At 40.8% G+C, this 16,620-nt stretch overlaps 1 protein-coding gene across 11 annotated transcripts in view; it reads left to right on the top strand.

Annotated features, from left to right (window-relative positions):
* PLEKHG7 (pleckstrin homology and RhoGEF domain containing G7) overlaps positions 1-16,620 on the top strand; it is a 97,132-nt gene that overhangs the window by 40,557 nt on the left and 39,955 nt on the right. For 9 of the 11 annotated variants that reach the window (XR_005593741.1, XR_005593742.1, XM_039523002.1 and 6 more), the window contains 4 exons: positions 1,743-2,499; positions 3,464-3,486; positions 13,406-13,554; positions 15,111-15,151. Coding sequence is in view for 9 of the 11 variants with exons in the window: in XM_039523002.1 (XP_039378936.1) it covers positions 1,765-2,499; positions 3,464-3,486; positions 13,406-13,554; positions 15,111-15,151 (948 nt within the window). In the remaining 2 variants the exon portion in view is untranslated. The remainder of the gene's footprint in view (positions 1-1,742; positions 2,500-3,463; positions 3,487-13,405; positions 13,555-15,110; positions 15,152-16,620) is intronic. The other 2 variants (XM_039523011.1, XM_039522992.1) reach the window with 1 other exon arrangement.

Genomic DNA, 16,620 nt, shown 5'->3' with positions numbered 1-16,620 from the left:
TTCTCCAGGAGTGGAGCAACCGCCCCACTACAGGGCCTCTGAGCTCGTGAAACTCTTATTTGCTCCTGAAACCTTTTAGAACAGGGTCTTTTCAGATACCCATCCTAAAGCCCTCTATGCTACAAGCAAAACTGCCTTATAAGAAAATCTGAATATTCACATGGAGAAAAATTGCTATAGGGGAATGATCATGGGAGGTGAGAGTCCATATCTTTTGCAGGTATATCTACAGTGCCCACCATTGTTATATCTGAGCACTGAACAAAGTACCTTAGATTCACATGGCACTTTCCAGGAGAGCATCAAATGCAATAGTCCATGGAAAGGCAGTCCTACCCTAAAATGCTGAGTCTGACTCTGGAGAACTGTACTATAATGACATGTATTATGTCATAGCCCATCATACTAATAAGGACAATACGCACAAAGCCTCACACTAGAGGTGGAAGGATGAATTTCAGGATCATTGAACATTTTAGATTTCCCCAGCCATCTTCAACCACAGGAGCCCCTGCATGAACTAACTTTGTACCAATCAATTCCCAGAATGCTCAAAGTTCAATAGTACTCAACAATTATTGTTCTTTTTTATGGTGAGATGTTTAGCATTTGCACACACTGGGCTATAATTACACATATGCATCTTTATCAATGTATCTATCTCTGTTTCTTTATTTGTACATGCTGGCATATTAAATGTAAGTGCACATAAAACACGGAAAGAATGTGTGTGGCAAGAGGAGAATCAAAAGTTCTAACAAGGAAACAGAGATACCAAACAAAGCTAGATTTTTCAACCCCTACATATTTTCTACACCTGTCTCTTTAGAAGGATAGTTATGTTTATAGAACATCCATTCTACCATGCAGTTGTGTATCTGTTATAATATGCAGTGAGAGACAGAGACAGTTTTTGAGCCCCTTAAATAGGAAAGAAGTCCTTTTCTGTTAACGATCATGAATTTTTTAATTTTCAAAAGTGACTGGTGATTTTTGGTGCACAACGTGAGGCATCTGATTTTCAGAAAGTGCTGACTATCCCTCTGAAAAGCAGGGCCCTTTAAGGCATTTCAAACTGAGCACCCAAAAATCACTAGTCACTTTTGACCATTTAAATCCATAGGTCAAATTTATCCCTGGGCCAACTGCATTGACTTAGGGTATGTCTTCATTACCCGCCGGATCGGCGGGTAGCAATCGATTTCTCAGAGTTCGATATATCGCGTCTCATCTAGATGCGATATATCGAACCCCGAATGCGCTGCCGTCGACTCCGGAACTCCACCGGAGCGAGTGGTAGTAGCGGAGTCGACGGGGGAGCCGCGGACATCAATCCCGCGCAGTGGGGACGGGTAAGTAATTCGAGCTAAGGTACTTCGACTTCAGCTATGCTATTCACGTAGCTGAAGTTGCGAACCTTAGATCGACCCCGCCCACAGTGTAGACCAGGCCTTAGAGTTATATTAAATTCCATTGACTTTAGTAAATGCAGTTACACAAGAACTGAATATGCCAACGTATAGTAAATACATATAATGATTTAAAAGAGCTTTGTGACATCAAAGAATAGTGGTCAGGAATTTGTTTTTCAGTCCTATTCTTAAACAGCACCTGGTTTTCAACAAGAGCTAATAATTAATTAAAAAGGGATACGAAGTACATGAGGTTACATTGGGAACATTCAGTATGAGAATGGATATTTCTTTTCTGATTGTGTTCTTTCTAACTGATAACACCCAAAGGTCTGCATGCTGTAGCTAAACGATGCAACAACCAGTTTGTGATTATTCTCTGGAACTGGATGAAGAAACTTACCCCAAAGCAGAATGTCATCTAAACAAGAAGGTTGACCCACATGAAGAGAATGTTGATTTGTCAGGAAACAGTGACTCAGAAAGTGACGCCTTCCAGCTCTGCGAAACAAGGGCTATCTCAATTGGTATGGACTGTAACATGTCACCAGTTGGCTGTGTCCAGAGAAGGAGTTGCAGTGAGCCTCCAATCCTGCTAAAGGTTCCATCGAAGGAGCAAGAGGAAAGCTACAGTGCACCTTTCCAGTTTGACAGGCATGCTCCAGGAAGAATTTCCACCTCCCCAACACTAAGGCGGTTAAGAAATAGTGTGGCCTCTGTCTCGCAAGCTTCAGGACTTCAGGAGCGCTTTGATGGCACTAGGTTGGGAAGCCAGAGGGAGCCCGCTGGTTCACTGCGGCATATTTGTAAAAGTCCACCTCGGTGTACTATGTACTGTTCCTCTTCCTCGTTTTCATTACCCTCCTGCATTCATGAAAAATTGCTGTCTTCCAAAGAAAACTCTGAAACTCCATTAGCTGCTTTGGAGATTTTTGACCTCAAATCAAAGCTACCACATCAAAAAGATCAGCTCAGCAATGGTAATTCTGAGCCAGTGTTTCAAAAATTTTGGAAGGTCAACACTGCTACCCTGCCTGGAAGAGAACAAGTTTCCCAGCTTAACACTACTCAGCAGGCATGCGTTCAGGTAACATGAGCTAGAATGGAATAGTCCGTCCCCTTCTTCAGCTCTGTATGCTTGAGTTATATCTCAAAGTAAATTATGGGCAAACTAAACCAGGGCCTGTCCGATTTAACCACAGCCTGACCTGGGTCCCATTGCTTAAATAGACCAATACAGGTCTGTCGTATCTTACGCGCATTTAACATTCGCGATTTCAGCTTTATGCGGTCGGCAAAAACAAAAAGAAAAAGAAAAATAACAATTTTAATACTGTACCTGTAGTGTGGGTGATTCCGCCCACCATTACACTCAATGTAATTTTGACTATACGAGATTTTTGCTTTACACGCTGACTGTGGAACGTAACCCCAGCGTAAGATGCGACAGACCTGTATCTGTGTTAGGAAGGAAGGAAGGTTTCTCCTTCACAATTGGTGAGTAAGGCCCTGTATTAGTAAAACACTTAAGTAAATGATTAACTTTAAGCATGGAATAAATTGCCTAGGGAGGTTGTAGAATCTCCATCACTGGGGATTTTTAAGAGCAGGTTGGACAAACACCTGTCAGGAATGGTCTAGATAATACTTAGCCCTGCCATGAGTTCAGGGGACTGGACTAGTTGACCTCTCAAGGTCCCTTCCAGTTCTTTGATTCTATGTGATTCAGTCCACAAAGCACTTAAGCACATGCTTTGCTGAATAAAGGTGGACTTAAGCATGTGTTTAAATGCGCTACTGAATCAGGGCCCAAAGCATATTTTTTATTTAAATCTAAATAGCTTTACTTTATTTTTTTTCCCTCAATATAGAAAGATATTATTGCTGTCAAATGAGTTCTGGACCCATTGCCTCATAAACACCTTTCAGGAAATAATCAATTAGACCCATATTAGAGTCTGGAATCCTATTTCCATTGGAAACTGATGCTCCTTAAAAAAGACTAGATTACTGTCTTTCATAACAAGTAACAACGTCTCACTTTCTTTCAGAAAAAGGAACTACTTATATCAAGGTACGTAAGTCTTTGTTTTATCTTATTCTAAGCTGAAATCCATTATTCTTTTAAATTTAGTCCCATTAGTGGAACACTCACTGTACGCACATGCATAGAAAACTCACATTTAAATTACAGGATCACTAGTTAGTTTATACTGAAGCTTGTTAATGACATTTATTTGAGAGGCCCTCTCTCTGACATGCCCTGATATGTTTGCACAATGTTTCAGTCGGACTGTCTGGGACAGCTATACAATAGGTTTGAATTGCTAAGCAGGTCTAGCCATTTGGATTAACTAGTGTCAGATTTCATCTGTTGAAGAACGTAAAACATCCCAAAATCTCGAGTGATTTTTTTTCTAAAATAGCTTTGGAGAATAGCTAGCAGAACAGCTCTATATTGTTCTCACAAGAGAATCAGATGGAGGATTACTGCTAGGTGAAGGGATTGTTAACCCTCCAGACCAAAACGAATACTTGGATTCTCTGCTTTGAAGAGTTAGCACAGCAACTTGCTGCCATGATACAGAGTTGTAAAGTGCAGTTTGCTGTAACCGATCTCACTAAGCTCTTAGAAGATTTGGGTGAATACCACAAAGAATTTTCAGGGAATATTAACTTGAATTTCAAACTGAATTTGCTTCAGCCACACTTGTACTCCTTTTGTGTCTCCTTTCTGTAAATATTTGCGCACCTGAATTTTACGTACACAACAAATAAAAATAGCAACAAGAATAGGGTGACCATATGTCCCATTTTTAAAGGGACAGTCCTATTTTGGGGACTTTTTCTTATATAGGCGCCTATTACCCTCCACCCCATCCGGTTTTCTTACAGTTGCTATCTGGTCACCCTAAACAAGAACATAAAACAAGATAAGCGTCACCAGCACCTCCCTACATATCAGTTCCTTGTTTCCTGGTGTTATAATCATTTTAATGAACAGTACCTTGAACATTTTAGGTGGGATATATGGAAGGTGCAGGACCAGTAAAACTGTTAATGCTAGGTTGGTGATGCTTCTCGATGGCCAGAAACTAAACTAAACAGCAGGAATAGCCTCACAAACAACATTCAAGTGATGAGTTCATGACTAGATTTTAATAGGACTTACATTAGAGACCTGCCAATACCTAAGGGAGTGAGTGAATGTCAAAAGTGGAGGTTAATTTGTTCAATGCCTCACATGGAAAGGAAATTGCTAAGATATGTTCCAGTGTGCGTGTGCATGTGTTTAAAAGCATATGGCTCATGGGTGGGCCAATTCCCCACATTATCTGAATTGCTGTAAATCCCAACCCATATTTCAGTCTTTGGAGCTTTCAGCAAACAGGAGACTAACAGTTACTATGGGAATAGCCATTCTGATCTGTCTGTGTCAGAGCAACACTGCATAGATACAGGCCCAGTAATAGCATGAATGTTTGTGTGAGCCGGAGATATAGTTCTGCTAAAATCTTTCTGCTAGTGGGTAGATCTGAAAGCTTCTGATGATTGAATTGGACAAAAGTCTAGTACTCAGAGCTTCAGCTGGGGTAATTTAGTTGATTTCATTGGAGCTGCATTAATTTACGCCAGCTGAGAATCTGGCTCTCCAAGTGTATCTGAATTACATCCAGTCTCATCTGGATCTGTTTAATCAAGAAATCAGAGTGGAAACTTTACAGAATGAGTTGTATACTCATGGATAGGAAATACTGTGAGAATATTTTATGATTTTGATGGTACATCATTATCTCTACTTCTCATTCTGGCCAAAATTAAGGTATGCAAAGCTGTAAGGGGAAAAAAAGTTACTGTTTTCTTTTGTTTTAAACAAAATTTTGAAGTTCAGTAATTGGATTTGGTTCAAGTTCTCAGCAAAGCATTTATTCAACTGATTTTACCCGAATCAGTTAATTCAACCCTAATCCCTTGGTATCACAGCCAGAAGAAATGCTGTTGGAGTGTCAGAGAATTCTCCAGTTAGAAGGCTGCTGTGAGGGCTGGCTGTATCACTCTTAGCACTACTTCACAGATCAGTCAGAAGAGCCTATAGGGCAGAGACGCATCCCTGCACCTGCAATCCTAATGGACTTGCCCTTTCCTCTCAGTTTACTATGAGTTCATCTTCACCCTACCCCATTCCATTGACATGCTGCGTAATTTACTATCCAAATGATCGAGCTTTCCTCCTCCCACCCTCCCCAAGAGACACGCCTCTCATTCTCAGGTGTAACCAGGACAGTCCATTTTCACTGGGATATGGGACATAGGCCTATCCATTTTTGAAATCCTGTTCATTCCCTTGTGCCCTGCAAATGAACTTGCTTATAATATTGTTGGAGTATGCCACATTCTAATTTAGTGCTGCACACATCCTACAATGCTGATCTTTGTGAGCTAATTGTTTTTATTCTTACATAAATTAGATTTATTTTAGTAACAGCTTTGAAAGCATTTTTAAAATCAAATATGGTGCACAATATAGGTGTAGTTAAGAGAAAATGATGTATCAGAGGGGTAGCCGTGTTAGTCTGGATCTGTAAAAGCAGCAAAGAGTCCTGTGGCACCTTATAGACTAACAGACGTTTGGGAGCATGAGCTTTCGTGGGTGAATATCCACTTCGTCGGATACATATCAAAATTATGAACACATCAAAGTGCACACCTTAAAAACATACCATGTGAAGTTTCATTCCATTGCTAGGAGAGATTGTACATGGTGTATGTTTGATTTTTCCAGATCCTGATTTACTTAAAAGTTTTTAATCATTTTCAATAACTTTGTAATACAAACCGTTGACATTGTGTTGTTTCACTGGCAAACCAGATTTAAAGGAAGAATTATTGCACAAATATTTGCCACCCTTGTTGCGCTTCAGTTCATCCCTATGGTAAACACAATCCTTTCATTCAAGCACTTAGTCATGAAATTCTTCCCCTCCTCCCAAGAAAAAAAAAATCCTGAAGAAAATGCAAACACTCTGTAGGCAGAAAATAATGGTGAAATGCTGCATTTCTATGTAGAGAACTCCAACTCCGGTAATTCAGTTGCACAAGATTCCAGCTTTTTTTCTCCAGTAAAACCAGCAAAAGAACCCAATATAAACTTTGGTTCAGATGGTCACAGATTTACACATCTACGTGTGCATGCATGATTTAGGCATGCAAGTCACTGATGCATACATCCAAGTTGGGGTTGCCTGCCTATGTCTACAGTAGACATACACACGTGTCCTCAGCTTGCATATACATGTAGGAGATTTGCACGCCTAAATGATGAGCTCAGTTAGACGCACGTGTCTTTGAAAATGAAGAACTGTATCCTGATTTTTGATTATGCTACCGTTTAATTTGATTACCAAGAATGACAAAGAGCTACCGGTTGTTTGTCATCACTGTTGTCAATAACCTAGCACTCAGTGTCAAAACTGACTGTCATTAGCTACTTTTTAAGATCAGTAACAGAATTTTCTAAATTGGTATCATGAATCCAAGCTGATGGAAATCTGCCGATCTTTACAGTTTAGCCGTTATACCACATGAAGTTGTTTATTGCCCATTATGTTGCAGCAGCTGGCTCGTACTGTAAATTAAGTGTCTTCAAGGTTACCGTGACTGGAATTAAAAGTAGTTTCAGAAGCAGTTATAAAACTGGGCTCTAGGACCATGACTGTTATCATCACTGAACATTTGCAATGCAGTAGCATGTCGAGAGCCCAGTCAGGGCACTGTGCTAGGCACTGTGTTCACAGCCACATGACAAAAGGTCCCAGTTCAAAGAGTTTACAATCTAAGAATTAGTGTTGGATTACATGAGAAATAAATCTCAGAGCCTCACTATAAACCAAAACATTAACAATACATTTGAAAATGAAATTCCGTCTAACACATATACTTACATTTAAATTAACAACTCCCACTTCCCCTGGCATCGGCTCTAACAAAAAATGGAATAGCCTTCTGTCTAAACCGGTTTAATAAAGATTTTTAACGCTGCACTTTTTTTTAGCATAAACCCTTTTTTATATATATATATAAATAATAGCTAATACTTTTAGAAATTATCTATAAAGGAGATCTCTTATCGTATATCGAATTGGCCATTCGGTAAGTGTGGTATTAAATCTACTATCGGATTAGTCGTTAGGAATCGGCCTCCGAGCTATCTGCCCGTGCACCACTGACCCATGACTCTTCGGATGGGGGTCAGGCCAGGGTCTGCACTCAGGTGCTTTTTGAATATTTCCTGTTTTGCCAGCCAGGATTTCCAATCAGTCCGGGTGGAGGCGCAGTCAGCAAAATCAAAAAAAAAAGAGTGCATGGAGCATAAAGGATGTGGATGCAGGCATCATGGCAAAATCAAAATAATCAGCAGTCCATTATAGAAGAAAAAAATTCAGAAATAGAAGAAAAAATTCAGAATCATTTTTAAAAATTCCACACACACAGAGCACAGCACGGAGCAGCGCGAAGCCAAAAGATCAAAAAATGGAAAGCGGAAATGGGGAGCCATGGATCCCACAGTTCCTCCAGCAAGCAAAGCATTCAGTGCCTGCAGTCTCTTCCAATCCTTGCCCTCCTGGGTCCTCAACTCTAAACACAAGGCAATTCTGTCCACTCCATGGCCACCCACCACCCCACCCACCCACCCCCCAAAAAAAAAGAAAAACCTCTAAAAAAATATTTAAAATAATCCACGTGATCACTGCAGATGTCAGATAATGCTGCAGCATGCATGTCAACATCAACATCCTTGCCCTCCCCTCTATGGGTGGCTGATGGTGCATGGTGATGGTATGGGTTCCTCATCATCATATCCTTTTCATCACGTGTGCAAGTGCAAAGTTGCGCAACCATGTGCACATGCATCCCAGTCAGGTCAATGCATCCATGCCCTAATTTTTCATGGTGATATGGTTTGATGTGGTTGATGCCCATCTCATCATAACATAGGGGGCATCAGAGGCTCAGCCCCCCCCCCCCCACCATCCCATGTCACCCTAAAGAAAGGATTGGAAGCTGCCCCAGAGGCCCTCTCCTCTCCTCTCCTCCTCCTCCACTCCAACTCCCTGTCTCTCTCTCCTGCACAGCTGCTTCCATCACCTTATCATCACTATCACTCACTGTCTCATTTCTTTATTACTTATTTCTCATCACTACATCACAACACTGCACAGAAAGGCTGTGATAGCCCAGAGGAAGAGTGAGTGGGGTTGGGGACAGGAGCCTGCAGGAGCCTGCCCAGGCTCATCATTCCTCATGTCTCACACACACTGCAACACAGCACTGGTTCTTCTGCAGCAGTTCTTCTCTCTCTCTCAGTGGTCTTCTTCTCATTGCAGCCATATTCTTAGATTGATTTGATTTTTTTTGATGGGAGGGAGATTGGGGATTGATTTTCAGTTTTCATTTTGGCTTTAGCTTTGCAGCACTTTTGCAGCCAGCAACAGACACAGACACATGCAAACTGGTAGCCATGCTCATCTTTTTTTACTTTTTTTTTTTTCTTTAGATGATTTGGTGATTGGTGTATGGTGGTTGGTGGTTGGCAAATGCAAGCAAATGCATGCAAGCATGCTGCTGTGCTGAATCTGCTCTGTCGCTGCTCAGCACACACGTGCACAGTCAGCACACACAAAACAAAAACAAAACAGGCCCCATGATATGCTCCATCTGCCTGCCAGCAAAAGGAAAAAAAATGCGAAAAAAAAATGTCTGCGTGCTTGGGAGAAGGAGGGACTGACGACATTTACCCACACCCACCACCCAATGAATGATTTTTTTTGATTCAGGCACTGTGATCTCAACCCGAAATTCAACCCGAAATTGGGTGGGGGGGGAACTATGGGATAGCTATATAATAGGAATAGCTAGTGCAGTGCAAACAGAAAGAAATCGATCAGCCTCGAGAGGCAGGACACACAACAAATGTGTAATGTGTGTGTGTGCGCGCACGCATTTTTTAAAAAAATCTGTTTTACAAAACCGGTTTATGCAAATTCGGAATAGTCCCGTAGTGTAGACGTACCCTTAGTAACAACAGTTGAAAAGAGCTGCTTGCCTTACACTAGCGAGCATGTGAAGGCATATTATACTGCAAATTAAGAGGGTTAGAAACTGTTTGAGTAATTACCAACTTTGACTGAACACTCTCTAGAGATTTATAAACATGAAACCATCGCAAAACAGCCAAAAGGAAGTGACATATTCAAAGGTATACTCAAACTTTTTAAAAATCCCATGAAATTATTTTCTGATTTTCTAGCTTGTTTTGAAATCAGCTGAGTTACATCAAAGATTAAATCAGCCCCTCTTTATCCATGCAGCCCAAAGGTTCCTACACCCATGTGTGGACTTAGTTACCATCCCAAGGTGCTGCTATCCTATTCTTTATTCAAGCACTCGCTTGTAGGGGCTTCAAAGTGAATCACTAAATGCATTTAAATGCTTCCGCGAGAACTTTAACCTTTTGTTTCTCCGCTCTTAAATTTTCAATCCCTGGCCTTCGTTGTAAACTCTATGGGTATCTTACTAGACAAGGTGCCTTATTCTTTTATTAAATGCTCCTTTTGGCTAATATATAGAAGTATTTTTACCTATTACCTATTAATACGGTATACAATAATTCAGTGGGACTGTGTAAGACCTGATACATTATAAAGAAAACATGCTGCAGGAGTCCATTTTATTTTAATCCATTGTAAAAGGAACAGTGTGGGCCATGCCTGGTGTGGGTTGCAAATGAGAATGCCACATTCAGGGCACACTGATAAAAAATAGGACAGATACTCCCCAAACTGTTGGTTATTCTAACATTAGAGTTCACCAAGCCAGTAAAAGTGAGTTCCTGTATCACCACACTGCTTAACAAGAAACTAAGAACACAGTGTCCTTAGGCAATCCAGCCCCTCCCACCACTCAAATATCAAGTCTTTTTGATGAGCGGTTACTGAAAACCAGAGTCATCATATTTAAGATTCTTCTAATTCCAAAGGATCAACCACTCCCCCAAGTCAATATGTATTCTTTGGGTCTTACGAAATATCACGCTGTAGCCAGTTTCTTTAATAACTAAAAACTAAAGGTTTATTAATATAAAAAGAAAAGGAGAGAGTTATTAATTGGTTAAAGGAATCATATACATTACAATTGGTTTCACAGTTTGCAGGTGAGAATAATAGCAGTGATGTTAAATCTGCTAACTTGTAATAAGTCTCTCTCATTCACCCATTAGATTGGAGGTCCTCAGTCCATTGTTCAAAGCTCTCCTTTGTTAGAAATCATGTCCAGAGATGTGGAGCAGGAATGAAGACAAAGCAGTCATGTCACAGCTTGCAGTTTATAGCTCAGCCCATGTGCATGGAAAGTTACTGGCCAACATGGGGTACAGGTTCAGATGAGCATGGAAAGTTACTGGTAAAAGATGGAGTCTTAGATCTCATGTCCTTATATGCCTTGCTGAGTCATCAGATGTTTTCAGGAGGGTCCCTGGAATAGTTGATTGTTCTTCAGGCTGGCTAGTGTTGATGAATATCTGTCTGGGGGTATCACCCAGGAGCACCACACGTGCTTGAGATACAAATATATAGCAAATATTCTTAACTTCGGATACAAAGATGATATATGCATATAAACAGGATTATCAAATTTAGCAGATTACAACTTTTGCATTTATACCTTACATAACGTACTTTGTATCAGATTTAGTGAAATTGTGCAACAGCGATGACACATTAGTGATAATACGGTAGTGTACACCAGGTTATAATTCTTTTTATATAGTATCACAAGTAGTGGGGAAAATTATGACAGCACTGTATATTTTAATACTTTCCGTATTTTAATACTCTCCTTAACACCACTGATTTCCTGAGGAAACTACAATGCATTGGTGACCTTCCAGAAAACACCATCCTAGCCACCCTAGCCTCTGTCTGGAGGGGGATGGATGGAGATGGATGAGAGGAGAGAGATTGATGCCTGTGTTGTTCCTCTCTTCTCAGGGGGGCTGCATTTGGGGCCTGTCGGTAGACAGATACTGGGCTAGATGGACCTTTGGTCTGACCTGGTACGGCCTTTCTTATGTTCTTATGTTCTTATGGATTTGGGCTCTCTACACAAACATCCCACACACAGATGGAATACAAGCTGTCAGGAACAGTATCCCTGATGATGCTACAGCACAACTGGTTGCTGAACCCTGTGCCTTTATCCTCACACACAACTATTTCAAATTTGATGACAATATATATCTCCAGATCAGTGGCACCACTATGGGCACCCGCATGGCCCCACAATACGCCAACATTTTTATGGCTGACCTGGAACAATGCTTCCGCAGCTCTCATCCACTCATGCCCCTTCTCTACCCATGCTACATTGATGACATCTTCATCATCTGGGCTCATGGGAAGGAGACTCTGGAAAAATTCCACCACGATTTCATCAGCTTCCACCCCACCATCAACCTCAGCCTGAACCAATCTACATGGGAGGTCCACTTCCTAGACACCATGGTGCAAATAAGTGATGGTCACATTAAAACCACCCTATACCGAAAACCTACCGACTGCTATGCCTACCTTCATGCCTCCAGCTTCCATCCCAGGCACACCACACGATCCATTGTCTACAGCCAAGCACTGAGGTACAACCGCACCTGCTCTAACCCCTCAGTCAGAGACCAACACCTACAAAATCTCCACCAAGCATTCTCAAAGCTACAATACCCGCACGAGGAAATAAGGAAACAGATCAACAGAGCCAGACGTGTACCCAGACGCCTCCTACTGCAAGACAAACCCAAGAAAGAAACCAACAGGACTCCACTGGCCATCACATACAGTCCCCAGCTAAAACCCCTCCAACGCATCATCAGGGATCTACAACCCATCCTGGACAATGATCCCATACTTTCACAGGCCTTGGGTGGCAGGCCAGTCCTCGCCCACAGACAGCCTGCCAACCTGAAGCATATTCTCACCAGGAACTGCACACTGCACCATAGTAACTCTAGCTCAGGAACCAATCCATGCAACAAACCTCGATGCCAACTCTGCCCACATATCTACACCACTTACACTATCACAGGACCTAACCAGATCAGCCACACCATCACCGGTGCATTCACCTGCACGTCCACCAATGTAATATATGCCATCATATGTCAGCAATGCCCCTCTGCTATGTACATTGGCCAAACTGGACAGTCTCTATGGAAAAGTTTAAATGGACACAAATCAGATATTAGGAATGGCAATATACAAAAACCTGTAGGAGAACACTTCAATCTCCCTGGCCACACAATAGCAGATCTTAAGGTGGCCATCCTGCAGCAAAAAAACTTCAGGACCAGACTTCAAAGAGAAACTGCTGAGCTTCAGTTCATCTGCAAATTTGACACCATCAGCTCAGGATTAAACAAAGACTGTGAATGGCTTGCCAACTACAAAACCAGTTTCTCCTCCCTTGGTTTTCACACCTCAGCTGCTAGAATAGGGCCTCATCCTCCCTGATTGAACTAACCTCGTTATCTCTAGCCTGCTTCTTGCTTGCATATATATACCTGCCCCTGGAAATTTCCACTACATGCATCCGATGAAGTGGGTATTCACCCACGAAAGCTCATGCTGCAAAACGTCTGTTAGTCTATAAGGTGCCACAGGACTCTTTGCTGCTTTTAATACTTTGTCTTTCAAGACTTCTTAGGGTGTGTCTGGCATGCCTGTTGTTTTAGGAGTGACAATGTTAGTGCCAGCAAGAGAGAGCAGGGCGTTTTCTGCATGGGCTCCAGTTTTCTGCTCATTAAATTATTTTTTTTAATGTATTATACAGAGCCCAAGTGTGCTTTTGGGTTTTTTGCTTGCGGTTGCTTATTATTAGCAATGAGCACTAAATAAATCACCTATGTAATACTATTAGGAGAGGCTCTGAAGTTTTTTCTCTTGTAGTTCATGTAGATCAGCAGAACGCAGACGTAGCTCTGTGGTGGTAAGCTTGCCCGGACTTGAGGTGTTCCCTGGAGATCTCCTAGTGTCAGACGATGCAGCTGACTACCTGCAACGCTCAGCATTGCTGCTAAACACAGGTCAAGTACAGGGTGGGTTTTGATTCTTTTAAACTACGCATACATTTATATTTTTCAAAAAAAGTTAAATTATACTTGGGGCATAAACCAACATCCCTCAGGATTCAGACATTCAGAGTTGAAACTGCCAGGTGCGAATATGCAAATTCACTGTGGATTTACTCTTATCAGTCTTCTTTGCTGATCAGCGGTATAATATAGTTGATCAGTGAATTCTGCCTACAGTGGTACTGGTGTTTAGCATCATCGGTAGTTTATAAGCCACTTACTCCAAAAGAAATTCTGTGAGATAAATAAGGTGAGTCAAACTATAGATCTCAGTGGCTTAATATTCCTATTGCTTGATACTTCACCGCTTTTCTCAAGCCCAGGCAAATATAGATTGTTTTTCTTAGGGCTAGTCTACACTACTGTGCTACATTGGCACAGCTGCACCACTGTAGCGCATCTGCTGAAGATGCACTATGGGAGAACACTCTAGACAAGTCCTTAGGTTCTTTAGCCATTAAAAAGGTCAGGAATTAGGCTAGGTGTAGTGAGCTATTAAGGAATATCAAATGATGCACAGTCCTATGGGATATTATTTTGGAACTATTAAATTGACAGTTGTCTAAATCATGATTTTAAAATGTGGTTTTGAACTTCAATTTTAATGCAATGATACTTAAGCACATGTGTTCATGAATCAGGGCCTAAATTATTAGGATTTGTTTACATGGGGAAATTTACTGGTATAACTATACCAATATAATTATTCTGGAATAAGAGAGAGTGTCCACATGGGAAGTTATACTGGTATAACTATTGTGGTATAATTAGTCTGATAAACTTATCTATGTCTACACTATCTGCCGAATCGACGGGTAGCGATCAATCCAGCAGGGGTCAGTTTATCACGTCTAGTCTAGACATGATAAATCGACCCCCGAGCGTTCTCCCATCGACTCCTGTACTCCAGCTCAGCAAGAGGTGCAGGCAGAGTCGACAGGGGAGTGTCAGCAGTCGACCTACTGCAGTGAAGACACCGTGGTAAGTAGATCTAAGTACATCGACTTCACGTAGCTGAAGTTGTGTAACTTAGATCGATACTCCCCACCCCCAGTGTAGACCAGGACTTAGTGGACAAGCCCTTAGATGCTGTAATGAACAGCTATGCCTAGTGTTCTTGAAAGTTGAATGATGTCATTTTAAAGAACTAATGTGAAGTCTAATTGATCATGTCATTGTAAGAAATTAACTTGCAGTCATGTAGCTGGGTTTTTAGCAGTGCTGAGCACCTGCAACTCACATAGACAATGAGAATTGTGAGCACACAGCAGCTCTGAAAATCCAGTCATTGGTACACATCACACTTGCACATGGGACCTGTTCCAAAAGCCATCAATGGGTTTAGCTCAACCACACAAACTGCCAATACACAGCTGATAAATTTTAGTTAAATATAAATTATTTCTTCTCCTTAAGAACGTTATTTGTCTCCTTCAAAAAAAAGAGCTGCAAAATAATATTAATGATCTTCCTTTTGTTTTTGTGCCCAACAACTTATTTGTTTTAATTTCACTCATTAGAGTCCAAAAAACCAAGGTGGCCGTTTGCCAGAAAAGGAGCTGTGAGTATTTCACAACATAATTTTTCCTGTAATAGAGTTTCCCACAGATTAAAGCTGTGAAAGGTTAACTTGGTTGTTCATTTTACTATCTCTGAAGAAAGACAGAGGGCCAGTGAAATCAAAAATAAATGCCCCAGTTCAGCCAGGTATTCTGTGGGGTGATCTACCCCCTACATAGGTCTAAGCCTGATCTCTAATAGATATGAATTGGTTTAAGCCCTGAGTGCAAGGCTTTATAACACTTCCAAAACTTTTGTTGGCTATAATTACAAACATTCTAGCTATTCATGCAACCATCTAATTCCTTTTTAATCTTGTAAAGCTCTTGCTTTCTTATGGCCACATGTCATTGAGGTCAAGAAGTTAACAATGGGACTACTCAAATACTTAAGGTTAAGTATCTGTTAAAGTATCCTACTGTATTGGAGTAAAAAATCACTTAATCAGCGGTTTTAACTGAAGGCAACATGCTGCAATGAAACAAATCTGATGTGTTGAAATAAATACTATTTACCAATAGTTGAAGAGCCCTGCTAAGAACAAAGCCAGCCTAACCCTGTCTCTAAGGTCCCACTCTTACAATGCAATCTGCTAGCATAGACCTTGTTCCTGATCCATTTGTGTATATCAAATTTCTCAAATGTCTCTGAATGAAATAATATGTGAATTTCTACTGAAAGGATCTGCTGTTTCCATTTGTAGATGTATATGGGGTCATTTGAAAGTTAGTCACTTGCCTATGCGCAATTAGGTCTTGGGGGTTTTTTATTGTATTTATTGTCAACAAGTAATTTTGAAAAACAATATTAGTCACAAACTCAAAATGATCTTCTGAGGAACCCAAAGATGTTTAAAGTGAGTGCTTTAACGTTAATCAAAGATTTAAAATTAACCTACTGCTCCTTTAGGCACTCAGTCAGTACAGTGATCAGGGCTATAAGTACATACATAGCTAGACTGATGGCTCAGAAAGGTTAAATTAATAGTTTACCAACAAGTATTTCACAGTTCATATATTTGCAAGGTGAAATCCTCTGGCCTGTGTTATGCAGGAGGTCAGATTAGGTTTTTTTTAATGGTCCCTTCTAGCCTTACACAGTACATGGCAGCACATATACTTGAAATGTTAGAAATGGGGCCAAAATGTTACAAAATAAGGGTTGAATCCCACTCCCTTATTTGTATGATTAACCCCCTTGAAATGCGTGTGGCAATTCACATGCGTAAGGGCAGTAGCTTCAACCCCTCAGTTGGACTATGTGTTAGAAATACGATTTAAAATATAGAAAAGGGATGGTTTGGTGAAAATTAAATGGCCTTTCCTTAATTTTTTTATTTTACTTTTCTATCTAAATTTGGTTCCTATAGTTAATAAATAAAGCTTTAACAGGCAATATATTTTTGTAAAGTATTTCTTTTCTATGTGACAACTTCCTAATGTTAGTCAACGTTGTTTTACCAGTGGCATA

Source organism: Mauremys reevesii, linkage group 1 (genome assembly GCF_016161935.1).
Source record: "Mauremys reevesii isolate NIE-2019 linkage group 1, ASM1616193v1, whole genome shotgun sequence".
Taxonomy (NCBI): domain Eukaryota; kingdom Metazoa; phylum Chordata; order Testudines; family Geoemydidae; genus Mauremys; species Mauremys reevesii.
Note: the sequence above shows the minus strand (reverse complement) of the source record. Positions and strands in the feature narration are given on the sequence as shown.